Source organism: Chelmon rostratus, chromosome 1, assembly GCF_017976325.1.
Source record: "Chelmon rostratus isolate fCheRos1 chromosome 1, fCheRos1.pri, whole genome shotgun sequence".
NCBI lineage: Eukaryota > Metazoa > Chordata > Actinopteri > Chaetodontiformes > Chaetodontidae > Chelmon > Chelmon rostratus.
The window spans coordinates 9,357,657-9,384,447 of record NC_055658.1 but is presented as its reverse complement, the minus strand read 5'-3'; the positions used below and the strand labels follow the sequence as shown (position 1 = coordinate 9,384,447).

The 26,791-nt window shown below is 42.3% G+C and overlaps 1 protein-coding gene across 1 annotated transcript; it reads right to left on the bottom strand.

The window, feature by feature from the left end:
- On the bottom strand, nt 1-22,363 carry LOC121609610 (b(0,+)-type amino acid transporter 1-like). Its single transcript, XM_041941292.1, has 12 exons — nt 22,235-22,363; nt 19,758-19,905; nt 13,352-13,594; nt 10,126-10,251; nt 9,897-9,996; nt 7,536-7,580; nt 7,171-7,294; nt 6,841-6,944; nt 6,483-6,579; nt 6,134-6,283; nt 266-440; nt 1-62 (listed from the first exon to the last, which is right to left on the bottom strand). Exons 1-12 carry the CDS (start codon nt 22,349-22,351, stop codon nt 1-3), a joined length of 1,491 nt encoding a protein of 496 aa, XP_041797226.1. The 5' UTR covers nt 22,352-22,363.
- Nucleotides 22,364-26,791: the final 4,428 nt, after the last annotated feature.

Sequence of the window (26,791 nt, the reverse complement as noted above, 5' to 3'; positions counted from 1 at the left end):
TCATTCAGTTTTCTCAGGAGGAACTACTTCCATCAGCAGCTGGAGATGCATGGTGATGGGTCCTACATAGAGATCAAAGGTGGCATCAGTGATATTTAAGCCAGTTCGCTGTGAGGTCAGCACCACATGGCACTGTATTCCATTCATTTTCTACCTTTTGGCCACATAATTTCCCCATTTTATCCTACACTGAATGTCAAGAACCAATTTTTCAATAACTTGAACTCAGCTTCTGTATTTCAGTAAAAATAAAGCGTAAACTTACTCATGAGTTTGCGTGCCCACTTGACCTTCCTGTAGACAAAAGGGTAGTAGAGGAGAAGTCCACTGAAGATGAAGATGGTACAGTAGAGATACTCCAGCTCTGGCTTATCAATGATGGGAGCCAGGACTAGGTAACAGGACACCAGGACCATTAGACCTGGTATGACAATCGGTACCTTCCAGTACCAAATCACACAATTATACATGGTACACTGTTAAATATTTACTTTTCCTCTGTCCTGTGAATAGACTGAATTCCCTTAAAAAGTGTGTAATATTACTGTAAGATAGTTGCAGGATTTGTTTTTTTATGTAGGTGTATTTCTGTAACAGGGTCAATTGTTCAGTCGTGTAACAGAGTACACCACAGCAATCGTACACCAGATAGTGTTATAATTACACAAATTTTTTAGTTTTAACCTTACCTGATATGCTAGGCCTCCAGAGTCAATGTGGAAGGTCAGAGTTTGTGTACCCCTACGTTCATTTTTGTGGGTCCCCCCGATAAAAATGTGCCTCCTGTCTTCACCTCTCCGCTTTTGTTGCTGTGCTTCGTGGGGGAGGTAGGGTCACTTTTTCACAAACTTGCTAGCTTAAAGTTTTTGCTGTGGTATGCTAACACATTCCTCTGTTCTTTGATTTGTGTAGGGGCTCACATATATTGATAATTGACCAGAGGATCTTTTCTTATTTGACACTCATTGTCAGAATGGAGAGCCCCTCCAAATGCTCAGCTGGTCCCCGGGGTGCAGCTGTTGACGCACGGCTCAGCTCTTCTCATCCCCTCCACTGTTGCTTTGGGTGATTGCGCTCACTCCCGCGTGCGCACGGGGTGTGGCCAATAGAGCAGTTGTCCCCAACCCCCGGGCCGCGGAGAAAGAAAAAACAGACAATACCAATACCTACTTGAAATATGGATTTGTCGCGACAGGTGATTGCCACACACCGAGCCCACTCTGCATAAAATGCAGCAACCGGCTCTCTAATGAGGCAATGAAGCCTTCAAAACTGCTTCGCCACTTGGAGATCAAGCACCCTGGATTAAAAGACAAGCCTCCAGAGTATTTTAAAAGAAAAAGACAGGAACACAAAGGACAGAAAAAAATTACTGAGGGCCACCACAACAACAAATGCAAATGCACTGAGAGCATCATACTTAGTGGCTTACCGTATTGCTAAGGCTAAAAGGTATTTATAGGTGTGAACCACCTCCATGCAGTCCCCTTTAATTATGACCGGTTCTGGACACAGCCTGGGTCTCCTAAAGTCCACTACCATCTGCCTGGTCTTGGTGGTGTGAAGGAGCAGGTGGTTGGAGTCACACCATGTGATGAAGTCCTGGATCAGTTTCCTGCACTCATCCTCTTGTCCACTCTTGATACAGCCCACTATGGCTGTGTGATCCGCGAACTTCTGTACATGACAGAGCCCCGAGTTGTACTGAAAGTCGGACATGTACAGGGTGAACAGGATTGGAGAGAGCACAGTTCCCTGCGGTGCTCCTGTGCTGCTGGCCACAGTGTTGGATCTGCAGTCCCCCAGCTTCACATACTGAGGTCTGTCAGTCAGGTAGTCAGTAATCTATGCCACCAGGTGTGTTTCAACCTCTGTCTCTGTCAGTTTGTCCCTGAGGAGCAGTGGCTGGATGGTGTTAAAGGTGCTGGAGAAGACCGAAAATGTAATCCTCACAGCACCACTGCTTCTGTCCAGGTGAGAGAGAGATCAGTGGGGTAGGAAGATGATGGCCTCCTCCACCCCCTTCTACTCCCGGTAGGCAAACTGCAGAGGGTCGAGAGCGTGGTGGATCTGTGGCCTCAGGTGATGTAGCAGCAGCTGTGACATCATCACGTGTGATGTAAGGGCGACCAGCCTGAAGTCATTCAGCTCACCGGGATGTGGCTTCTTAGGGACTGGAATGATGCAGGAACTGGAATGATGCAGGAAAAGCAAATCGGTCTGCAATGGCCGGGAATCAAACCTGGGTCAACTGCTTGGAAGGCAGCTATGCTCACCACCATACGACCATTGCTGCCAAAACTATTCATGAAAAATAACATTCATGAAGTGTTTTATAACAAAAAATAAATAAAAATGTAGAGATAATCGAGAGAGAAATATGGAATTGCTAGTTCTTGTCATTTATTTATTTTTCCAAATGATTCTTTAAATTCATTAACCCCCACTGCTAGTTCCACGTCAATCACCCGATTGGACCCTAAGCCTACACAAGTCATCTAGGTTGAAGCTCTTGGAGACATTACAGATTTGGCTAAGAAGATTGGAGATAATATCTCAGCCAACCTTTGAACCATGCACCAGCCTAGTACTGTCCAGCCGCAGTCTCCTACAAGTCAGTCACCTAGTCATGCTGTGAAATAACTGGTGTGGGGAAGTTGCCCAGTTATGCTTCTGTGTCACCTAGGAGCACTGTTATCGTGGAGCACATCTCTTCCCGTTCGGCTCCTAAGGACATCATGGTTGGACAGGTTGTGGCACCCATGTGGGGAGATCCTTGGGTCCTGATGAAGAGCCTCAACCTGACAAAGAGACAAGTTATGCGGCACCGCAATGCAAGAGTGGCAGATGTATTTCCTTGTATCGCTGTGGACCTCCCCACCTCGCAGAATGTGAGTAGGCTACAGGCTGGTCAGGCGGCTAACCCTGTCTCCAACCCAGGTACCTCTTCTACCCCCTTTCAGCAACTTAAGGATTGTGGATTGGCAGACATCAACCTTGGAGGCTGCGAAGTGTCAGAAAAATGGAAACAGCGGCTGGCTGAACTTGTGCTCACTAACCAGGATGTGCCAGAGAGGTGCTGTCTGAGATGGACTTGAAAGGCATCATCAGTGAATCAGTCAGTGAATATGCCTGCCACTGGTCCTGGTCTGGAAGAAATCAGGAGACTGGAGGATTTGCAGTGACTTTCGCTGGCTTGACGCCAAGACCATAAACGATGCCCACCCGCTGCCCCACCAAGGTGACTCTCTTGCTACCCTTGGTGGAAACACATTTTTCAGCACCATGAATCTCACATCAGGGTTCTACAACATCCCCCTCCATGAGTCTGACAGGCGGTACACAGCCTTTACTACACCTTTAGGCTTGGACGAGTACAACAGGCTTCCCCAGGGCCTGTGCAACAGTCCCACATCCTTAATGCAGATGATGATCAGTGACTTGAACTTCTCCAGTCTATTCGATTGTCTGGATGACTTACTCGTCTTTGCTCCATCTGAGGAGAAAGCCCTGAAAAGACTAGAGACTGTCTTCTCAGGTATCAGAGCCAACAACCTGAAACTGGCGCAGAAGAAGTGCCACTTTCTTTGCAGGTCTGTGAGGTTTCTTGGCCACCTGGTGGACAGCAGTGGTGTTTCAGTTCAGGAGAAGGTGAAGGTCATCTCAGCTTTCAGGAAGGAGGAATGATAATGGCTGCACTCCATCTCAGCAAGGTCAAATCTTTCCTTGGAATGGTGCTGTATTACCAGCATTTCATTCCTAGATGCTCTTCCATCACAAGGCCACTTTACACTTTGACTGCAGGGCAGAAGAGGCGTGGGGAAAGCTTTGTTGGTCTGCAGAGAGTTGGTACCTTCCGTGAACTTACTCCTGAGGATTGGACTCCTGCTTGTGACAAAGCATTTGAAGAGCTGAAGAGCGCACTCCTTAATAGTGCGGTGCTGGCACATCCAGACTTTGATTGGCTGTTCTTCCTCTCCACCGATGCATCCCTTGATGGTCTGGGTGCTGTCCTGTCCCAGGTCCCTGCTGGTGAGGCGAGAGCAAGACCAATCGCTTTTGCAAGCAAATCTCGCAGTCACTTTCCACCCAGTCATCCCAAGGGTTGCTCACTACGTTGACAGGAAACGCAGGCCGTCTAGACGTGAACGCTGCAATGAGAGTCAGCCAACTCTGAGAATCCTCAAGCAGTGGGATAAGCTGACACTCCTGAATGTCATCCTCTATAGGGTCACGAAGGACCCCTTGACCAAACAAAAGAGGTTTCAGTTTGTTGTGCCTGTGCCCCTGAAGGCAGACACGTTGTCTGGTGTTCATGACCTCGCTGGTCACTAAGGTCAGCACACTTTCTCTAGCCCATCAGGGTTTCTTCTGGCATGACACGGAGTAGGTCTGCTGAGGACAGTAACAAGTCTGTGGATGTCCTAGTGATCACTGATCACTTTTATTAAGTTGTCACATGTTTTTTCCTGTCAGGACCAGACTGCCAAGAAGGTAGCCAAGAAGCTATGGGACAACTTTTTCTGTGTTTATGGCTTCCCTTAGCGCCTCCATTCTGAGCAGGGAGCAAACTTCGAAAGCAACCTAGTTGCTGAGCTCTTGAAATTGCCAGGGGTCGACAAATCCTGTACCACGCCTTATCGCCCTGTGGGGAACGGTGGTACAGAGAAGTTTAGCCTCTGGGCAACATGTTGAGATCCCTACTCCTCCGTTCCAAATAGGAATGGGGGGGCAGATGATCCAGGTATGCACCTTTCTACGTGATGTTTAGGAGAGTCCCTAGGCCGCCAGTTGACCTTCTCTTCATGAATGTACTGCATGATGTGACATATGATGCATATGTGAAGTCCCTTTTGAAAGACCTGCACTGTGCCATGGCACTGGTTCAAAAGAACTGCACAGCTGAGGAGAGACATCAGTGTGGCCAGAACAGCAAACAGGTCAAAGGTCAGCCTCTGTCTCTCTGTGACCAGGTGCTGCTGGCAAATAAGGGCATCAAGGGTAAATGTAAGCTTTCTGACAAGTGGTTGCCTGTTGTTCACACTGTGATGGCCTCAAACCAGCCCTGCATATCTACCGGATCAGGGATCGGGAGGGAAATTAACGTGTTGTTTACTGACACCTGCTGATCCAGGTCAACTTCCTGCCCCTGGGTGAAACCTTGGATGGTGATGGTGCTCCTGTGTGCATGCCTGCCTCCAGCGTGATCAATGCCCCTCCTACATCTAGCTGGCGCGAGACTGAAATGTCTGGATTGGAAATTACAGCTGAAGCAGTTGAGCCGTTGATGGTTCCTCTTGTGTGTGGATGCCTGGGGTGATGGCCGCACCGCTTCATGGGTCCATGAGCAGTCGTTCATTGATAAGCCCTCTGGTTGAGACTGTCCTCCTCCTCCCTCTGGGTCAGCCCACCATGCTTCTGATGGTCCTGCCAATGCTTTCCCTGCTCCTTGACCAGAACCATCACCAGCCCTTCCCAATCCATCTCAGGCATAATGCAGATAGCCAATCCACCTCACAGTTTGGCAGTGTGTTGGATTGAGTCCATGGCACAATTTGAGTCCATTCTAGAGGTTGAGCCAAGGCCCCGTGCTGTTATGCATGTGTAAGATGAGATGATCAGAGTGGTGTGCTACTGCCATGTGTTTGTTGCCTGTTCTTAGACCACTCTTTATGTTTTTTATGGTGATATGCTGGGTGAAATATGTTATTTACTAACCTACATTGTTTGGCCTGAGTATGTGTGGTGTATAAGGCACCTCACTTTGTCTGTGGAGTATTGCGAGTTCTTGCTAGGCGCCAAGCAGGTCTCTAATTCTCTTTTCCTGGAGATATATCCTGATATTGTTGTTCCACTTTTTTGTGTTTCTGTTTTCTTTATGGTCAGTGTTTTTAAATGTGGATTGTTTTACAATCCAGAATTTTGTGTAATTCTAGGGGGGGAGTTTAGCAGGGTTAATTGTACAGCAGTGTAACAAAGTCATACACCAGATAGTGTTATAATTACACAAATTCCTTGTAATTAGTTTTAACCTGACCTGGCAATTTAGGCCTCCAGAGTCAATGTGAAACGTCTGAGATTTTGAGTTTGTGGGTCCCCCCTACAAAATATGCCTCCCTATGCCAAACCTCACCTTTACCGGTCTATGGAGCTCCTTCCTGGTAAAGCGCATGACAATGAGAGCCAGCGCTGTCAGACCGAAAAACATCCACTGAGCAAAGCTCAAGTAGTTAATGAGGGTTTTGATGTCTGCTGGGATGATGTAGCAAATAGCCAACATACCCTAAAATAGAGAGAAACCAAACAGTGAAATATCACAGTGCATAGATTATTTATCTGAACCTACCTAAGGTTCCTGTACTGTTGAAATTACGCAAAGATTTCTTAGCAGCTTTAAAAAAAAAAAAAAAAAAACATGCAAAGGTTTAAACGTAAAAACAGTCCAAATCGAAAAGGAGGCTCATTAAATATGTTGGACTCACATTGAATATGAGAGCAGGGGATGGAGTGCAGCGCTTCAGACTAATATAGGACAAGATTTTCACCATGTGACCCCCTCGACCGGACACATAGGCCAGTCTGCGAGTAGAGAAAGACAGAAATATGTTTTGTGTTGTTGAGTTTTCTGTACTACTACTACTGTACTTGTAGTTATTTCTATTTCTATCCCCTTCCTCTTGTCTGTCACGGCCTTTGCACCTCAGTATTCTCACATTCACTTTTAAACTTTGTTTATTTAGGCCTTCTTTCTCCAAAACACAAACAAGAACAAGAACAGACAGGAAAAGTTGATCTTCAGCTTCTGTGTTTCATATATAATGTGACAGTTGTCTCTTTTACCTGCCAGCGGTGAAGCAGCTTCCATTGGCGGCGCCGAATGTCGAGAAGACAACAAAGAGAGGAACAATCCACGACAGAGGGTAAAGGACTCTGTCTGCAAAAGTCTAAGGAGGCACAAGCAAATCTTTCAGAAAAGACGAGGGAGCACAGTTTGAATGCTGTGCTGTTGCTGACATTTAATCTAAAATTCTCTTGAATAAACCAAAAAATGTACGCACAATGTACACATACTGTGAACACATGGAAAAAAGGACTTGCTCCTCTAGCACTTTTTATTAATCTTTAAAACCACAGCGTCAAGTCAACACCAACTACTATCAAAACTCTTACCACGGCAACAGCTGGAGACAGCAGCATTTCAGTGGTGGTCATAACAGTGAAGTAAGCAATATTGACCATTACATAGCACACAGAGACCAGGGGGATCGCAATGAGGATGGCCAGTGGCAAGTTCCTGAGGTTGATTGACAGGAAAACACACTGTGTGCAATATCGTACAACAAAATGTAAAAAAAAAATAGATATATAACGCTCTGCTTCACATATCTGATACAACTCATGAGCTTGAAGATTTAAAAATCATAGCCCTCTTGTGTTTTCACTGTAGCACTGTGAATATTATAGTACTTAAAGTGTGTGCAGCCTCGTCAGACTACGCTGTTCGGACTTTCATTCAAACTTTTCATTCGTCTTACCTGGATGGGTCTTTCAGCTCTTCTGTGATGAAATTCAGTTGACTCCTAAGAAAACAAGGGAATGAGAAAACAGGTTGCCATAAAATAAGAGGTACAAACATTCTTAAATCACAGGCATTTTGTCCTGTAAATAATCCTAACCACACTGAAATATGCATTGACTTCTTCGCCCCTTGGTCATTTATGTGATATTTTACTCTCTTTTACCTCTAATAGGGCTTAATGCTACATAGGCATAGCTATAGCTTGACATGTGCAGCCTCTGTTGTGGGGCCTATATGACATGAAAATGAAAGCAGAATGGTCACGTGAGGCCAAAAAACCCACTCATGACCATTCAGAAGTGAGTTGAACCCAAAATGGTCTGCTGGTGTTCTCTAAACACTTCTAAACCAACACAGGCCTCTTTTCCTGTGCAAATACAGACTGATATCCAACACAGTTCCAACCAATGCAACCAATGCAACCAAAAGTAAATACAACCAAAAGCAGTGGTGGAAAGTAACTACATTTACTCAAGCACTGTACTTAATGTTATGTCTCGTCATGTCTGTTGAGGTGTTTGTTTCACTGGCTTTAAGTTTTGTCTAGCACTTCCTGTTTTATTGTGACCCTTGACTTCCTGGTGTCCTTCCCGCCTGTCTGATTGTCTACTACCTTGTGTATATATTGTCTGCATTCCCCTTGTCCTGCGCCAGATTGTCTTGTGAACCCTGTGATCCTTGTCAGTCTAGCTTTGTTACCTTGCTAAACTTAGAGTACCTTGTCAGTCCTTTGATTTTTCTAGTTTTTGAGATTGTCAATGACCTTAGCGTCTTTTGTTTGTCTTTTTGATCACCAAGCGCCTTTTGTTCATCGTTATATTACCTGAGTGTATTTTTATTAAAACCAGCCTTGAGCTCTTTTTCTACCTTGGTGTCCAGAGTTGTGCACTTGAGTCCAGAACCTTGTGCCTGAGCGCTTGTGATAGTACCATCTGGCCAAACATGTACTCAGCCGACTCCAATCACCTAAAGAACCCCTTGACCACTCAGGGGATCATCCTCCACCAACATGAGGACCAGCTTCGGCCAGAACCATTTGCCACAACCCCACCATTCCCACACTCCTACATCGCCACCTTCCAGTGCGGAGGAACCCATGCGGACAGGAAGAGCCAAGCTGAACACTGAGGAGAGGCGCCGTCGCAAAAGGGACAAGGCTTGCTTCTACTGCGGGGAGCAGGGACACCAACTAGCGGACTGTCAGGTTAAAGAGGGGACTTTGTTTTTGTATATCTTGACGACATTTTGATTTTTTCTCCAGACTTGAACTCCCACCAAAACCATGTCCGCCAAGTCTTGACTTGCCTGTTGAAACACCATCTATATGTCAAAGCGGAGAAGTGCGAGTGTCATTCACAGACAGTTTCATTCCTGGGATATATCATAACTGAAAACTGAATACAGATGGACCCAGAGGCATTGTTTCCAACCGAGGTCCACAGTTTGTTTTCACTTTTCTGTTTTGTCACATTTTAGGGGCCACGGTGAGCCTGACATCCCTTTACTGCCAAACTGAGCAGTTGTATCAAGAACTTGAGACCTGCCTTCGCTGCTTAGTGTCACAAAATCAAACCTCCTAGAGTGATCGCTTGACATGGGTGGAATAAGCCCACAACACCCTCCCTACTATATCCACCGGTATGTCACCGTTTCAGTGTGTTTATGGTTACCAACCTCCGCAGGAAGTAGGTGTTCTTTAAACCCATGCCCTGGCAAGACGGTGTTGATGCACTTGGGCAGCAACAGGGAACATGTTGCTTAGGAACCAGGCACGGGTGAAGGCAGTGGCTGACCATCACCGCAGGGTGGCAACCCTGGATCTCCATGTTCACTCACCGAAATTGTCACCCAGGTTTGTGGGACATTCCCCATATCCAAAGGTATTAATCCCGTGTCTATACGCCTAAAACTCCCAAGGTCCATGAAGGTCCATCCCACATTCCACATGTCTAAACTGAAACCAGTCCAAGAAAGCCAGCTGGTCCCCGCAACCAAGCCCACCCCCACACCTGGTGGAAGGAGGTCCAGTCTACACGGTCAAGAAACTCCTAGCTGCACACTGACAGGGTCTGGGTTTATGAAACTTGAGTACAATTTTCTTGTACTTTACATTGTAAGCTTCTTTATCCTTCCACAGCTGTAGTTACTAGTTTCTTGTTGGATTAAATGCAGACTGCCCCTCACTGGGCCCCACTGCAACATGGTATCAGTACAGCGAGAAAAGGGTCATCGTCAGATCATCAGTCTGTTAGTTTACAGAGGAGCGTGGTCAATCCTAGACATACTGTTACAAAACAGAGTGAAGTGTAACTGTTACCATCCACTATAGGCCCAAAGCCCATTATACAATGCAAGTCCAATTGCTCCAACAGACGACGATGAGCCATCGAACGCATTCGAGAAAGTCTCTGTTTTTCCTGGACACAAACAAACAATGATGCATTCATTAATATAAACGATTGTTATTGAATGTTTCATTCAAGGACAAAAAAAAATGTTAATGCAGGATTGAAAATCAAAGACAATGATCGTGCCAGCAGGCCCACCTTGTGCCAGCATAACGATGCCTGCTCCCCCTATAACAAGAATGATGACAAGTTTGGCTGCAGTGAAGAAGTTTTGTACGTAGCTTGCCAGCTTGACACTCAAACAGTTGACAATGACGATCAACACTGAAAAGACACAAGAAAGATACAAAAACACAGTCCATCATTCTGACATCTGAAACCAAACACATCCCTCAAAGAAGTGTGATTATTCATCTCTTCTCTTACCTCAAAGTTTTTCCTTCCCCTTTGATGTAAATGGAAGCAAGGTTATGTAATTCACAATTATTTTCCCTTTGCCCTGTTGAACTTATCTAATAATGTACACAATTAGTCATCACAGCAGAACTTGTCAAGGCCATCAGAGAACTGAGTTGCCCTGTATTTCCCCAGACTCCACAGACAAGATTACATGTTATGTCTCGTCGTGTCTGTTCATGTGTTTTGTTCACAGCATCATGTCTTGGATGCACTTCCTGTTTTATTGTGAAACCTAACTCTCCTTTCGTTTCAGACTATTGATTTCCTGGTGTCCTTCCCACCTGTCTGGTTGTCTGCCCCGCCCTAATTGTTTCCACCTGTTCCTTGTGTATATATAGTCTGCGTCTCCCTTTGTCCTGTGCCGGATTGTCTTGTATACCTTGTCCTGTGAACTAGCCCGTGTTTTGCCTTGTTAGAAGACATCTAGTGATTTGTTTACCTTGTTAAGATCCTTGTTGTCAAGGATGTGGGGATTAAGGGAGCTATGGGTTGAACCCAGATGCAGACACACATGGGGGCAGTGGTTCAATTTAACAATTTATTTAACGAAAGGAAACTAGAAACCGAAACTCAGGGAACTATTTAAGAAAAACACTCACTAGGATAAATGGGCTAAAGACAGGAAAAGTAGACAACACCAGGATACACAGGACAAACACATCGAACGTAGCACTTAATGGATGAACACGAAACTAGAAAAACACTAACAAGAAACGTGGCTTGACAAAGACAATGCTAGATATACACTTACATGAACTGTGGCATGGCTGAAGACAAAGACAATCCTAGAACACAGTTATATGGGCTGTGGCATGGCTAAATACAAGGACACACTTAACACGGACTGTGACAAGGCTTGGGAACATAGACAATACTAAAGAAGCTGGACAAACATTTACAAGAACGCAACAAAGACAAGAACAAAGACGACACAAAGAAAGACACTCACAAGAAACGTGACACGGACATAAACAAAGATAACACAAGGAACACACTTACAAACAATGTGGCATGGGGCAAGATTTTGAAACAGCAAGGGAAACACAGACAGCAAGGTGAGCAGACAACGACCCGACAAAGACTGGGGGGGGAAGACACGGACTTATATACACAAGGCAGGAACACTAATGACACACAGGTGAAACACATCAATCACAAGGGTGGGAAAACACAGGAAGTAAAGCAAACAAAGAAACATAACATGAACCTTCAAAATAAAACTGGATGTGACAAAAAACAGACAAAGACAACACACAAGGGGAAACTTCAACAAAAAAATGGTGTGCTCAGCACGGGTCATGACACTTTTGTCTTTTGTTTGCCTTGTTAAGATCCTTGCGTCTTTAGTTTGCTTTGTAAAGATCCTTGCGCCTTTTGTTACACTTGTGAACCTGATTATTTTTGATTACTCAAACTAGCCTCTGTGCTCAACCTCCTTTGTTCTTGTGTTTTGTGTCTGCCTTTCAGTCCAAAAGACTTGAGCTTCAGAGCTTATCATTACAAACTTTATGAACACATCGTTCACCAGGATAGCTCCCTGTCTTTAACCCTCCTGTTATGTTCGTTTCATAGGAAAAGCATGTTAAAACTTTTTTTAATGTACATTGGAAAGACCTACATATAAAATACAAAACAATTCAATAAACATTGTTTATTTCTCATTATTGACTCCATAACTAACCCTTTGAATCAATATTTAGTGCAGTGGTGTTCTTTACCTCTCATGGTTCAATGAGGATAAATCACTTGTTTTTCATAAAAAGTGCATGTTAATTTTTTTTAATGCACATTGGAAAGACCTACATATAAAAAAACAATTGTTTTACACGACACTGATTTTTTTACATTTTATTTTAAATCTTGAAATGTTTTCTTTTTATCGAGTGAATGAACAAAATAGTGGAGCCAAATGTGCAACAACCTCTAAATGCCATTAGCTTTCATCCACTGTGACATTAGGGCCTGGGTTATAGAGTAGTGGATGTTGCTCTACCCGCTTGTCCCACACTGTCCTAATAACTTCCAGCTTGTCTCTCTCTCTCGTCTGAGAGCCCTTGTCTCTTGATTATAGAATCAGATTTCTCTGGAGAAAATATGAAAGTCTCGAGAAACATGTGGCACAAAATATAGCCCTGCCTCTCTCTGCAACCCACAGACTGGCTGTTGATTGATCCTTTGACTTATACACCCAGCCAATCCTGTTTCTTATGTTTTTTATCCATCTACTTCCACTTCTCCTCCAAAACACGACTTCCTTCTAGATTAGTCATTTAGATAGATAGATAGATAGATAGATAGATAGATAGATAGATAGATAGATAGATAGATATACTTTATTTATCTCAAGCTGGGAAATTGCAGATTAATTAATTAAGGAATGATTTTCTGTACTGATTTTGCATGACCAGCTCAAAAGCTGACTTGATGTCTGTCACACGAGTCAGTGCCATCCTAGTGGGCCCTGGCACTGTCTTTATTATGTTTTCTGTCTGACATATATTTGGGACTGTATTTCAGGGTTGCAAATATGTGAATCATTCTCATTTTATATGTTGATTGCACTTATTAAGCCAAGTAGAAGAAGTTCCATGACAAAAAATACTTTTAACATTTTTTTTACTTTAAAATGGGTCAACTTGACCTGGCATGACAACAGGGGGGTTAAATAGTAACTGACGAATGTTGATAATTTTTCTTCTCATGCACATCCCAAGTTAATTTGAAAACAGAGAGCCAATGGATTTGGTGGGTGACCTGTATGAACGTTTTTCACAATGTAGGGGCAGTGGAAACAAGCTGCAAACACAACACTTACATGCTATCACATTAACTTGTTAGCAAACAGTTGCTTTGTTCCATATGTTGCATGAATTTAATGTAGGAGACGTGATCAAAAACTTTGACAGTAGCTACTATTATAGGCCTGATGTGTAATTTAACTCACGTCGATTAAAGGGAAACTTACATATAGCAGCTGCTGACAGACACTTGGTCACAAGAAGGGGAGGTGTACAGCCGGGGTAGAAGGGAGTGGAGGCATATTTTGCAAGGCTCAGTGTGATGATGGCAAAGGAGGAGGGCTTCAGTACCATGACGGTGGTCCAGGAGTAAAGGTATGCAACAATGGAGCCAAAAGCTTCCATTAAATACGGGTACTCTCCTCCTGATTTGGTGATCATGGTGCCAAGCTCGGCATAGCACAGCGCTCCTGTGTAGCCACACATAAGAGCACACACACACACACACACACACACACACACACACAGGGAGAGATGAAAAACAAACTTGTTTTATAATTGTTTCTACTAAAATTCTGTACTTTCTCCCATTGAGAAGCATTTTTTTTTGCTCTCTGCTAAACACACTTAAAGTCAAAGCCTGTCATGTTTTCAATCTTAAATCTGTGGTAATAACTTTATCTCTAAGAATAATAATGCAACTCCAATGACAGAGAGTAGCCTATAAGACTAAAGTTTACTAAAATCGAGAGTTCATGTGAAATGTTATACAACATATTTCACAATTTGACGAATGAAGATGCTCTGCAAAATAATATGGTACTCAAAATAATGAGGTGAGTTTAAACAGAGTATTTCACAATATCATGGTTGTATATTTAATTTATTAAGATCTATTATCTATTCAGAGATTTTTAATAAGACTGTATTTATTAACGCTAAACAACACCATAATCAGCCCTTTTGTTTCAATCAGCCCTGATCAAGAGGGTCTCTGCTGTTAAAAGTTACAGATCTTTCAGAGGACTGGGGGCTATTGTAGGTTTATTTTTCATGTAGTTTTTCACTGATGTTACTGTAGTATTTGTCTTTGGCATTGGAAGATTTAATAGCTAACTGGGCCTAAAAGAGACCAGGCAGTAATGGCGTCTTTTACTATCATGTATTCTTGCTGCTCTGTGCTACTTGAAAAACATCAAGCACTGAATGTCCTGCAGGATTTCTTTCAGGTGTTTCTCATGTTCTGTCCATCATCACATACATACATGAGGGAATAGTATATTCTACTCATAGCATATTTTACCCTTAATACAACAAATAATATATAACTAATACACACACTAAAAAACATTGGGTTAAAAAGTCACCCATTGTAGGGTAAACATAACACTGGCACAGTACTGGGTTAGCTTTTAAAACGCTTGAATGTTGAACAGCCTTAACTGCGTCAGTGCTGTATAGACCCTTCACTGCATAAATAGTATACTGGGTCACTGGATCAAAACAACCACTCGGTTGGGTGGTTTTATGACCATTGGTACTGGATAAAATAAACCCAGTAATACATTGGTGCTGTTGTTGTACTGTTACCTTGTGAGGCAACTGGATTCACAAGATCACAGGAGATCAAAAAATGCTAGAATCCATCTCACCAGACTTCAACTTATATGTAGACTGTGGCAGAAGCACAGTTGTTTGGACCAGTGAGCATCGTATGAGGAAGCTGCGGTCAGTGGTAGCAGGTCATCCAATCACCTGCAAAAAGTACTTTTTCCATGGACAGCTTGCCAAATGGTTCTGTGTGGTGAACTATCTGCCACATCAGGTTATTGAACAAACAGGATAAAAGTTCAACCCAGTGTTTTTTAGTGTGCACTAACGACATGGACTGCAACAATGACTGTGTATTATATCATAAGTCCTGATATGTTTGTATGTTGTATGTTTGTTTGTGTCCTTGTTCTCGGTGTATTGTATTATGTAAATTGCCTGTAACTCTCTGAAACAGGAGTCGACTTCCGGTTATGGAGCGCTGCTGACAAGTCGCAATAAACTTGGCTCCAGGCTAGCTTCCTGAAATAGCACCTGAAAAACGACTGGCGGCCCATCAAACTCTCTTATTACATTTCGTAATCCTTCGTCAGAAACTATGCCACCGAAAAATCTCAAACCTGGACAACAACAACCATCCAAAGTGCAACAAAACGACAAGACTAGCATCGCAGCAGGCAATCCTAGCACTGATGCTAGCGAGAGTGAGGGTGAAGCTAACGCTAGCGGACCGTCAAACAGCATTATACTGGATGCGATTCGAGGAGGACTGGGGAGACGGAGAAGAGAATTTTACAGGCTGAGGAAGACATAACTACTCTCCAACAGAAATTTGCACAGCTAGAGGGAACAGTCGGAATATTAAACAATAAAATACAGAACCAAGAAGATCGAGCGAGACACTCAAACCTGAGACTAATTGGTCTCCCTGAAAAAACTGAAGGCACAGATATGTGTAGCTTTCTGGAAAGCTGGCTTCCTAAAGTTTTGGGCGAAAACTTCACCTTCACCCCAGCCATTGAACGTGCACATCGGATTGGCCAAGATAACTCAAACAGGTCTTCAGCACCCAGACCGATCATCATTAAATTTTTGAACTACAAGGACCGTGAAAAGACACTGAGAGCGGCCAGAAGACTGAAGGAAGTCCGATATGGAAGTCAGCTTCTTCCCAGACCTCTCAGCCGAAACTCGCCAGCGTCAGCAAGTTAAAGCCCTATGAATATCCGCTCCAGACTGCTTTACCCGGCTCACCTGGTGGTCACCCACACCCGTCAGCGCCTGGTTTTCAAGTCAGTAACAGAGGCTGAAGATTATCTTCGTGAGATAGAAAGCACGTCACCAGCTTCACCCACAACCTGAGAGCTCAAAAGATTTCTGCTGAGTACTTTTTGTTTCTTCCCATATCGCCGCAGATGTGTGTAAGGTAGAGTCAGTCTGAACACTCTGGACACAAGGTATGATTTTTTTTTTTTCGCCATTAAGTACATGGGCACCTTTAGCGTGTGGAGATGGACTCTCAGTGTAATAAATATAAAAATTTCTGCTTTGAACATACCACGAAGTTGGCCTGAAGAGACACTTATCATTCTCCCCTTAGTAGAGAAAGCTGGGGGAATATGAACAGTGGCTGTTTTCTTTTTCTCTTTCATTCTGCTTTTGATTTTACTAAAGAATGAGCCCAGTCTATTTGTTTTCATTGTTAGCGAGCCTAAACACAATGTGCGAGAAGTTGAAATACGTTGCTCCTCATAGTGTGGATCAAATGTTTTGCATAACCAGTGTTAACTACACTCTGTGTTGTTTACATGTGCTTCGTTTGGGGAAGTACATGAGGGGTTCATGGGCAGACGTTTCTTTTCCTTTTTTCCTCCTTTTTTTCTTTTTTCTTTTTCTTTTCGTTTCTTGGTCATGTTATCTTAAATTACAACGGAAAAACAAATGGTTTATAATCCAGTGATTAATGGATCACAATTAAAAGTCTCCAGCTGGAATACAAGAGGTTTGAATAAACTGGTAAAACTCAAGCAGGTGCTGAACAGGTTAAAGCAAATGAAATCGAACATAATCTTTTTACAGGAAACTCATCTGGAACAAAAAGATATTAACAGAGTTGAAAAAAGGTGGCCAGGGCAAGTTTATTCTGCCTTCTTTACTTCTCATGCTAGGGGGGTCATGATACTAATTCATAAATCAGTCCCCTTTCACTTAAAAAATAAATATACAGACCCATCAGAGAGATATATTATACTCAATGGCAGCATAATATCCACCCAGGTCCACCTAGTCAATATATTGATCGTTCTACTGGTATTGATACATCTCACCAACAAACAAGACAGACTATCAAAAAATTCATGGTTGATTTAAATGTAACTGATATTTGGAGCTACCTTAAACCCAATAAAAAAGATTAATCATGTTTCTCAAGTACATTTAAAACCTACTCTAGAATAGATTATTTTTTCATTTCTAATGGCCTGCTCTCAAAAATTGAGAAATGCTGGTATGATAGTATATTGCTGTCTGACCATGCTCCAGTTTTCCTAATAATGCAAGTGCCTGGTATAACCTCCTCACCACCTAGATTTCGGTTTCAGTCTAACTGGCTCCAGTACCCAGACTTTGTGAAATTTTTGGAGGGGAAAATAGATGAATATTTTTCTCTAAACACAAATCAAACTAGTGCTTCAACAAAATGGGAGGCGCTCAAGGCATACTTGAGGGGTGAGATAATTAGCTATAACAAATACAAATCCAAGGCAAACTATGTGCAATTGAACACCCTTGAACAATAAATAAAGGAGTTAGAACAGGAAGTATATCACAATAATATTCCAGAAAAACAGCAGGAACTTCTTCTGTTGAAATCTCAATACAATGAATTAACTACAAATAAAATAGCTTCTAATCTATTATGGTTGAAACAATCATATTACAGCCAAGGAGAAAAAGCTGGAAAGCTATTAGCATGGCGAATTAAGAAGATACAAACAAACAGAGCTATTACTTCTATCATAACAGAAGATGGGAAAACCCTACTTAATCCAATTGATATTAATACTGCATTTAAAGAATATTATCAAGATCTGTATAAATCTGAATACCCAGACAGCTCAGAAGAACAAAATAAATTTCTAGACCAGCTTCAATTTCCAACCTTAACTACAGAGGCTAAAACTAATCTTGAAAAGAATTTAAGTATTGAGGAACTACTTGATGCATTAAAGAGCATGAGTAGTGGGAAAGCACCAGTGAGACAGAGCACCATTTGTCCTTTTTTGCAGATGATATTGTTGTGTTTTTAACCAATTTGGGAACCTCAATTAACGCGCTTTGTGATCTTTTGAAGAGGTTTGGCCAGTTTTCTGGCTACAAAGTTAACAACAGTAAAAGTGCCTTATTATTATTGAATAAAGAGGAGAGAGAGTCACTCCCAATCCATACACAATTTGCCACTGCCCCAACAGGTTTTACGTACTTGGGTACTTGGTATCAAAAATATCAAAAATATTATACCAATTAATTATGACCCTGTGCAGAAAGAAGTAGGAGAATCACTGGACAAATGGAACTCGATGCCTATTTCTATGATAGGACGAATCAATATCATTAAAATGTCTATACTGCTTAAGTTTTTATATCTCTTTCAGTCAGTCCCACTCCCCCTACCGGCCTCTTTTTTCTCCACGCTTAAGAACAATTTTTCTAGTTTTATATGGAACAACAAGCGCCCTAGACTGCCGCTTTCCCTTCTATACTTACCATATGAGCGTGGAGGACTTAAATTGCCTGATATGAAACTTTATTATTGGGCTGCCCAACTTCATGCTGCTGTGTATTATTTTCTACCCACAGAGATTCCAGCTTAGATTAAAATAGAAAAAAATACGTTAGAACTTCCATTACACCTGTACCATTATTCCGCACAAGTTAAGACACTAATAAAATGTACACATAATCCATTCCTCAGAAACACAATATTAGTTTGGCATGAAGCCCATTATCTCTTAAATGAAACTCCTAAACTTTCATGTTTCGCACCTATTAGGGGAAATGATAACTTCAAAGCAGGGAGACATGATATGGGATTTAAGCACTGGATGGAAAAAGGGCTAAGCAAAATAAAAGACCTGTATAATGAAGGGAATCTAATGTCTTTTCAACAACTAATTGATAAATATGCCCTTTCCAGGAAGCACTTTTTTTAAGTACCTACAAATTAGGAGCTTTATATACTCCCAAATCAAAACCACTACAGAACCTACACTATCTACAATTGAACAATTTGTGCTTAATCATTTATGTGGTAGAGGTCAGCTGTCCAAGTTTTGTGATATATTATTATCAGTCTCTAAGGAAAACTCCAGTTCATATCTATCTGCTTGGAAAAATCTCCAACTAGATATCTCTGTAGAAGACTGGGAGAGCCCAAACTCAAACTATTAGCACCAGATGCAAATTGTTACAGTATAAGTGGCTACTCAGGACTCATATCACTCCAGTTAAGCTACATCATTTTAATCCTGATATTCCAGATACTTGCATTAAGTGTACTGAAGAAATTGGCCCCCTTTATCATTGTATGTGGGAATGTAAAAAGCTCCAGATATTCTGGAAGGAGGTCCTAGAACTTATTTCTAAACTAACTGGAAGTGTTGTCCCCATGGAAGCTGTAATATGTTTATTACACATATACCCTGAAAATTTTTCAGCATCTGTGAGGAAGCACAAACTAATACATTTCTGCCTGTTGCAAGCCAAACATGTGATCGCTTTAAATTGGAAAGAAACTCAAAGACCCAACTCAAGACAGTGGACTAGAGAGATGTCTAGCAGTCTGGCATTAGAGAAATTAACTTAATAGTTAGAGGTAAAGTTGACGATTTTTATGAAATGTGGACACCTTTTTTTCTGTTTTATGAATAACATGACTGTATGAATGCCTGACAATTAAATGGGGAATTAAACAGGGATGGCACCTACAATTACAGCTGGAGCTCTGAGACAGAAATCAAAATAGAGAGACAGACATCTCTGATGATGATTGAAGTCATCTATTGGTTTGCATGCTGTTCTCACCCAGAGTGGATAACACGCCACATGCAGCCCAGATGAGGAGGCAGGGTCCCACAGCTCCCGAGTACAGCAGAACAGCATCAGGAGAAATGAAGATGCCCGAGCCAATCATTGTCCCCACAATCAGGCAAACGCCACTCAACAGGCCAACCTGAGCACACGCATGACGAAACAGTGGTGGAGATGTTACTTCAGTGCTCACATTTGAACTTTCTTGAATCTTACTTTCAGTGAACTTCAGCCAGAAATGGCTGAAAGAAACTTTCTTTGAATGTTCTGTGCTGCTACATCTACAGTGATTAAAACATCCTGGGTTTTATGTTGTGATAAAGTATTCTAGTATTCTGCTTAATTAGGTGGGGGCAAACCCAAAGCCAATGAATACTGGACTTACATTTACACCAGTCTGGTCTTACTGGACTTACAGGACACCTGATTCTCATGTTGCTCTGTGCCTGCTGGATGTGACAATGTGGCTCGATGAGACATAAGAGCTTTTAATGCAACTTTAAGAAAAAAACTATATGTTAATGTCATAGGTTTGTTTCTTCTTACTCTAAGCAATTTATACATGTTTTGTAGAAATGATTCTCAGCTTCTTTCTATTTCATTTTGTAATTACAATCTTAGCCACGCTAGCGGAGTGGATGGATGGATGGATGGATGGATGGATGCCAATGCCGATCATTCAGTTGGTCCACAACTTTTGGAAAGATTGAGATGATGTTTATTTTAACATACATTCATGAGCCCTTTTCAAACAGAGATCCTGCAGTGCTGCTGTTAAAAACACCCACCATTGCTCCAGATTTGCTTTTTTACATTGAACTGAACAATGTTGGCAGGGTTATGGCTGTTCCTGCTCAGCCTGTAGAGACACTGCGTCAGCTTCACCTCACCAGCTCCTCTCCTCTGGCTCTGCAGCAGTTTTTCAGACCCTCAAAGATCGTTTTACCTCATCACCCATCCTCAGGGTGCCTGATTCAGAACAACAGTTTGTGGTTGAGGTGGATGCCTCCAGTGTTGGGTTGGGGGCCGTCTTGTCTCAGCACTCTGGCACGGAACAAAAGCTCCATCCCTGTGCCTTCTTCTTCCTGTCCTCTGCTGAGAGGAGTTATGACATTGGTAACAGTGAACTGTGCCTCTGCCCAAGCTCCCCACTGCTAAGGAGACTGCTCAGTTGGTGCTGCTCCATGTATTCCGCAGACACAGTCTCCCTGTTGATGTGGTGTCAGACTGTGGTCCCCAGTTTTCTTTTGTGTTCTGGAGGTAGTTCTGCAGTCTGCTGGGTGCTACCACCAGTCTGTCCCCTGAATTCCACCCCCAGACTAATGGACAAACTGAGCGCATGAACCAAGAACTGAAAACAGCCCTGCGGTGTATGGCCTCTCAAAACTCCTCCTCCCGGTCTTCAAAATGATTGTGGGTTGAATACGCCCACAACTCCCTTGTCTGCTCTGCCACCGGCCTCTCTCCATTTCAGTGTGCATACGTCTATCAACCACCACTGTTCCCAGACCAAGAGAAGGAGAATTCTTGTCCCTCTGTCCAAGTCTTCATCCATCACTGCCACAGAACATGGCTCCAAGGTCGTTCCACCCTTCTTCGCCAACTGCCGCCGTACTACTGCACCTCCCTACCAAGCAGGTCAGCAAGTGTGGCTCTCCACCCAGGACATACCTCTCAGAGTGGAATTGAAAAAGATGTCACCTAAGTTCGTTGGGCCTTTCACGATCCCGAAAGTCATCAATCCAGTGGCAGTCCGGTTGAAGCGGGGTACAGGTCTCCAATACCTTGTGGATTGGGATGGTTACGGTCCCAAAGAGAGGTCCTGGGTTCCTGCTCGCCATATTGTGGACCCCAGTCTCGTGGCCAACTTTCATCAGCAACACCCCGACCAGCCAGCCAATGAGTCTGCTCATTGAGGGACCCGCATCTTGTCCCCACCTGTCCAGGATGTTGTGGACTGTTCTATGGGGCAGATGTCTGATGTCGGGAGACCTCACCAGCTCCTCTCCTGTGGATCCGGACCTTGAGACTCCATCTCAAGGTCCGGATCCACTGCCAGCCCTCATCTGAACAACCTCCCAGGAAATCTTCCTACTGCAGTGAGCTTGTGCTATTTCCCCTCCAACACACTCATTGAGCCTATTGAAAAATGTGGACAATTACTTGCTCACGAGCCCCACTGCATTCCCTGCCTGCCCCATTGTTCTAGTGGTAGCTCATCCGCCTGCCCCATGGGGGACCCGAGTTTGAACCCTGCCTGATGCATCTTGTGGTTAACTGTGTTTCTACATTTATCTGCTGAATAAAGACTGTATGACTGTAAAGACTGTAATACTGTGACCTGGTTCATTTGTACTGCCTGGTACTCAGTTCTTGCCCCCATTGCTGTAAAAAGATATGGATGGTGGGATCCTACGGTGTAAACATCTAATATGACTTGTTCTCAGGAACACACACACACAGGCACTCACATCTTTTTGAAGCACTGTAGCCTTCACAGGCTTCTTGTCTTTAGCCTGACAGTCCACTTTGTGGCCAGTGGAGCCGTTCTGAGACTCCTTCCTCTCCCCAATGCGCTCTTCATCCATTTCAATCTGCTGGTGCACCAACACAAATGCAAATTTTATACCATGAGCTTTTACAAGAGTTATCTAACCTAACCTTTCTTGTCTTTTAAAAGACAATCAAAATCAGAACAAGAATCAGTTTCGGCTTTATTGTGCGTGTGCACATGCAAGGAATTTGACTCTGGTTCAAACATGGCACTTAACATACTTGCAGAAGAAGAAAGACATGCAGCTCAACGTGGACAAAAACAAAAGACTGAACAATACGTTAATAAACAATATTTTACCAAAGAATGATGAGCCAATAAACACTATATGCAATGTGACAGTGACAGTCACACAATGCACAAGGTATGTTAATGTTTACAGAGAGACACGTAGCATCCTGCTGCCTGCACTGCATTTCCCTCTCATCCAGCTACACAATGAGGCTCAAACAAGCAAAAACAACTCAGCGAAAATCCACCCAAAGCCAAATGTATTTACATTGTTAATCCTGTGATCTTACTGATTGTGTTACTGCAAAAGGCCATGATTCAGATCTCCTGCACGGATTCTGACTTTGGGTTTGATTTTGCACAGTGTTCATTTAGGATTCTCAATATCACTGTGGATCAGTGCTTCTGAGGCAGAATCAAGTGATGTCTCACAGCACTTCGCTGTCAGATCAGTTCAAGTCTTAGAGAGAGACTTCATCTACTGAAAAGCAGCTAAACGTCTTTATTCTGGTTTAGGGGGATTTTCACTTTGCTGTAAAAGGACCACCTTCATTTCCAAGAAGTCACACACTGTTTTTTGTGTGAAGATTTTACGTTTAAAGTTAAGTCACTGCAAATTTCAGTAGACGTATCATGCGGCGGTGAGTGAAATTCCTGTGCTATCTTGGTACAAAAAGATGCAGACTAGTGTGTGTTTTAAGGACAAGAGTTGCTGAAAATGGGTTTGCAAGAACAGCAGATTACTTTTCTATCACATTAGTGATCCACTCAAAATAGAATTATCTGTATTGTCAACATTTTTATTTGAATCTATATGATTTTAAGATGTCCTATAAAAGTGAATTTCTCCATTGTGAGAATCATAAAGTCTTATCTATCTTATTTTAACACACACCCAGTCCACAGTTTAACTTTGAAGTGTGTGACAAATACAAGACACCTTTCTATCTTGTTCACGAGATACCAGTAAAGACAGAATGACTTCACTGAATCTGACAATGATGTTGTCAATGTACTAATTGATGCATGTTAATAAATAAATGAATGAAAAAAATATATTTATATTTCAACAGAATTGTCACTTACATTTGAATCGCACGAAAACCACCTCAGTGATGCTCCATGAAGTTTAATGAAACAGAGCAGGAATGTCTGACACAAATGAAAACCTCCCTGCCACTGAGCACACTCCTCCAGTGGGAGGGTCCCACGTCTGATTGGACATCATGGATAGCTGGATAGACGAAAGGGAGGCAGGTAGGGAGAGGGCACCCAAGATAGTTAGTTTCTGAGTTAATGAAATCCACTGATCAGAGCGAGGTGGGGAGGGGAGGTGGCTGGTTTACCAGCTAGTAAAAGAAAAAGGAATTTTCATCAACAGTTCGTTCACATTTTCTTTATATTTACATAACATGAGTATCATTTCTACAAAATCTAAAATACGTTGCGTGACTAAAGCTCTAATCAGGAGTAAGACTAAAGTCAGAATATGGCTGTTACATTGTAACAGGTGTGTCGTTACATTACAGTAAGAAAAGCATGTGATAATGCCTTTAAACTTTTTATTATTATTTTGTTATTAAGTTGGTTTTGAGATGAATCACTTCATCTGTTGCTCAGGTAACAGTGCAGTAACCCCATGAAGATGCTGCAAAGGCTCACAAAGTTAGAGGTGACTGATCTGAAATGAGACATTTTATTTTATTATTTTCATTAGTGTTAACTAAACTAACTAAACTGTGAACTAAAATGTGCAGATCTGTCGATTGTCCTCCATAGCACATGACTTTTGAGTACAAACTGGATGAATAAGGCATGCTTAATACTGAATTTATCTCTGTTTAAAACCAAAGTTAGGAATAATTCAAATAATTCAGCATTTGATGAAAAGCAGAGTGTAGTAGGATATATTGCTGGGTTACATAGAACACAATTTATTTACACTACTAATAATAGCCTAAAAGTCTTTCTTCATTCAGACAGTTATATTAGGATTTGATTTCTGTGTTTTAGCACTTAATCTAAAGGATAACAACCTCGACAAAATGACAGAGGCAACAATCTGGAGGTGTTACTGTCTAATCCTCTGTTGATCTGTAACTCTGACGTCCTCCTGTGACTGCAGCTCTTGAGGCACTCAGTGAAATACAAAAGACGTGTTTTAATGTAAGAGAATTTGAATATCTGCCGCAGAGAGACAGCCTTGCTTGCTCGTGGTAATCTGCTAACACTAGAACACTTTGGCATATGAACTCAGTAACCCTGAGACCTTCTGACCAATAACAGAGTGCAAGTTTCAGACACATTCACTGGGGCTTAGGATCTGGCTAAGTGCATTTCCAGCAAAAAAAAAAAAAAAAATCAGTCTTGGTGAGTCTGTGTGCTTTCACCACTGAATATCAACTTACTCAGGCAGAAACTACCTGTGAGAAAGCAATAGTCAGTCACTGACTGTATTCATTACCTTGCATTGCGTTCCTCCAGTTACAGCTGAGAGTGCAAACTGCGTGCAAAGGAAGTCTTACAATAAGATAAGATATACTTTTATTGTCCCGGTGGGGAAATTTTTCCTGGACTTCATCCAGCTGCAGTTTACAGGTGTAAACAGAAAAGAGAGAACCAAACAAGAAAGAACAGCAGCGACATACTTCACAGAAGTAAATATATATATGTATATAAACAAAAGTATATTAAAAATATATCAATACACACACATATATATCCACATATAAAATATATAAATACACACACATGTATATATACGTATATACACACATATGTATATACATACATACATAAGAGAGCTGAGAGCTGGTTAACTTGTGACTGAAGAAGGTTCAGGAGGAAGAGATGTTTGAAGCTCCATCAAGCAGTTCAAGTAAATCACTGTGTAATACCACCCAGTGCTGAAGGACACTTCCTGCCAGGGCTTATTTTGAACACACACACACACACACACACACACACGCATGCACACGCACACACACACGAATCAAATCACATTAGCATTAATTTACCATTTCTCATATCTAATTTAATAACTAACATTTCAGCATCTTAGTTTCATACATTCCTGTGTTTAAATGAAAAAAATACAAAGCTGCATGCTTTATTCTTCAATTTTTGCAGCACTACAATGAGTGGAAGAAAATAAGATACCCAGCGTTGTAATCGCCTGTTGGCTTTTTCAAGCATCAGGTCTGGAGTGTCGTCATGCAGGCAGGATACTGTGTATGAAATTTTTCATGACATCTATACAGTATTCAAAGACATGTAGGTGTTGGTGGAATACAGAGTCATTAACCGTCTGACAACAGGACACACAGGTGACATAGTCAAAGCAGTAGGACACTATTTGTATGCAGCTGATCAGTGTAGCAGGCTTATATTCATGACATGGAACTGAGAAGCAATCTGCCCCTCCCACACTATCAGCAGCAGGATAGATGATGCCTCATTTTGTCAAGCACACTTAGTCATTCATGAAAACACACACACAACAGAATCACAATTCACATTTCCATGTGATCGAAGGGAGCAGCCTTACATCTACAAATACACATTACTACAAATAAGTTACTGGTCTCTTTCTGCAATGCCATCAAATCCCTGAACTCCACTGATACTGAATGGATAGTTGTCTTGCATCACCTCAAAAGCACCCAAACCACATGAAGACAAAACTTTTTTTTTTTCATAATGGATTTACTTTTTCTTCTCAGGACCCAAATGAAAGATGTTGTTCTTTCATCCTGTGACCCAATGCCCATTAAAGAGTGATGAAACAGAATGTAACTGCTCGTTTTCATTCTAAATTTTCAAAAAATCCCTAAAATATAGGAGGAGGAGATGATGTGAGCCAGGGCTTTTATGTTATGTCACGGCTCTGTGTTTTGAATCACAACTCCATCTTTGGGCTGGCCTTTGACTGGAGAGTCCTGCATTGTGTCAACATGTCTTCAGCCTTCATACGGGACCTGCTGAGATGATTCTGCAGGACAGCAGGATCCTTTGACCAAAGTGCCATGCACATTTCAGCGGGGCCAAACGCAACAGGCTACATAGCAAACATGTTGCTTCTTTGAACAGCTCCAACCTAACATGACAGAAGTTACTAAGCAGCTTCTCTGCAAATGTCCTCTCATTCAGCACAGCCAGTGCAAAGTCACAAGTACCTCCTGGAGGAAACCTTCACTTTGACACCAGGGGACTGACATGGAAGGTGTTTGACTCTGTGTGGAGA

What these genes read in the sequence shown, in the direction of transcription:
- LOC121609610 (XM_041941292.1), bottom strand. Translation starts at nt 22,351, where the DNA reads ATGGATGAAGAGCGCATTGGGGAGAGGAAGGAGTCTCAGAACGGCTCC. An exon ending in CTACAGTGCTTCAAAAAGAT is followed by an intron (nt 19,906 to 22,234) that starts GTGAGTGCCTGT and finishes GCGTGTGCTCAG; the next exon opens with GTTGGCCTGTTGAGTGGCGT. An exon ending in AGCTCCATAGACCGGTAAAG is followed by an intron (nt 441 to 6,133) that starts GTGAGGTTTGGC and finishes TGGTACTGGAAG; the next exon opens with GTACCGATTGTCATACCAGG.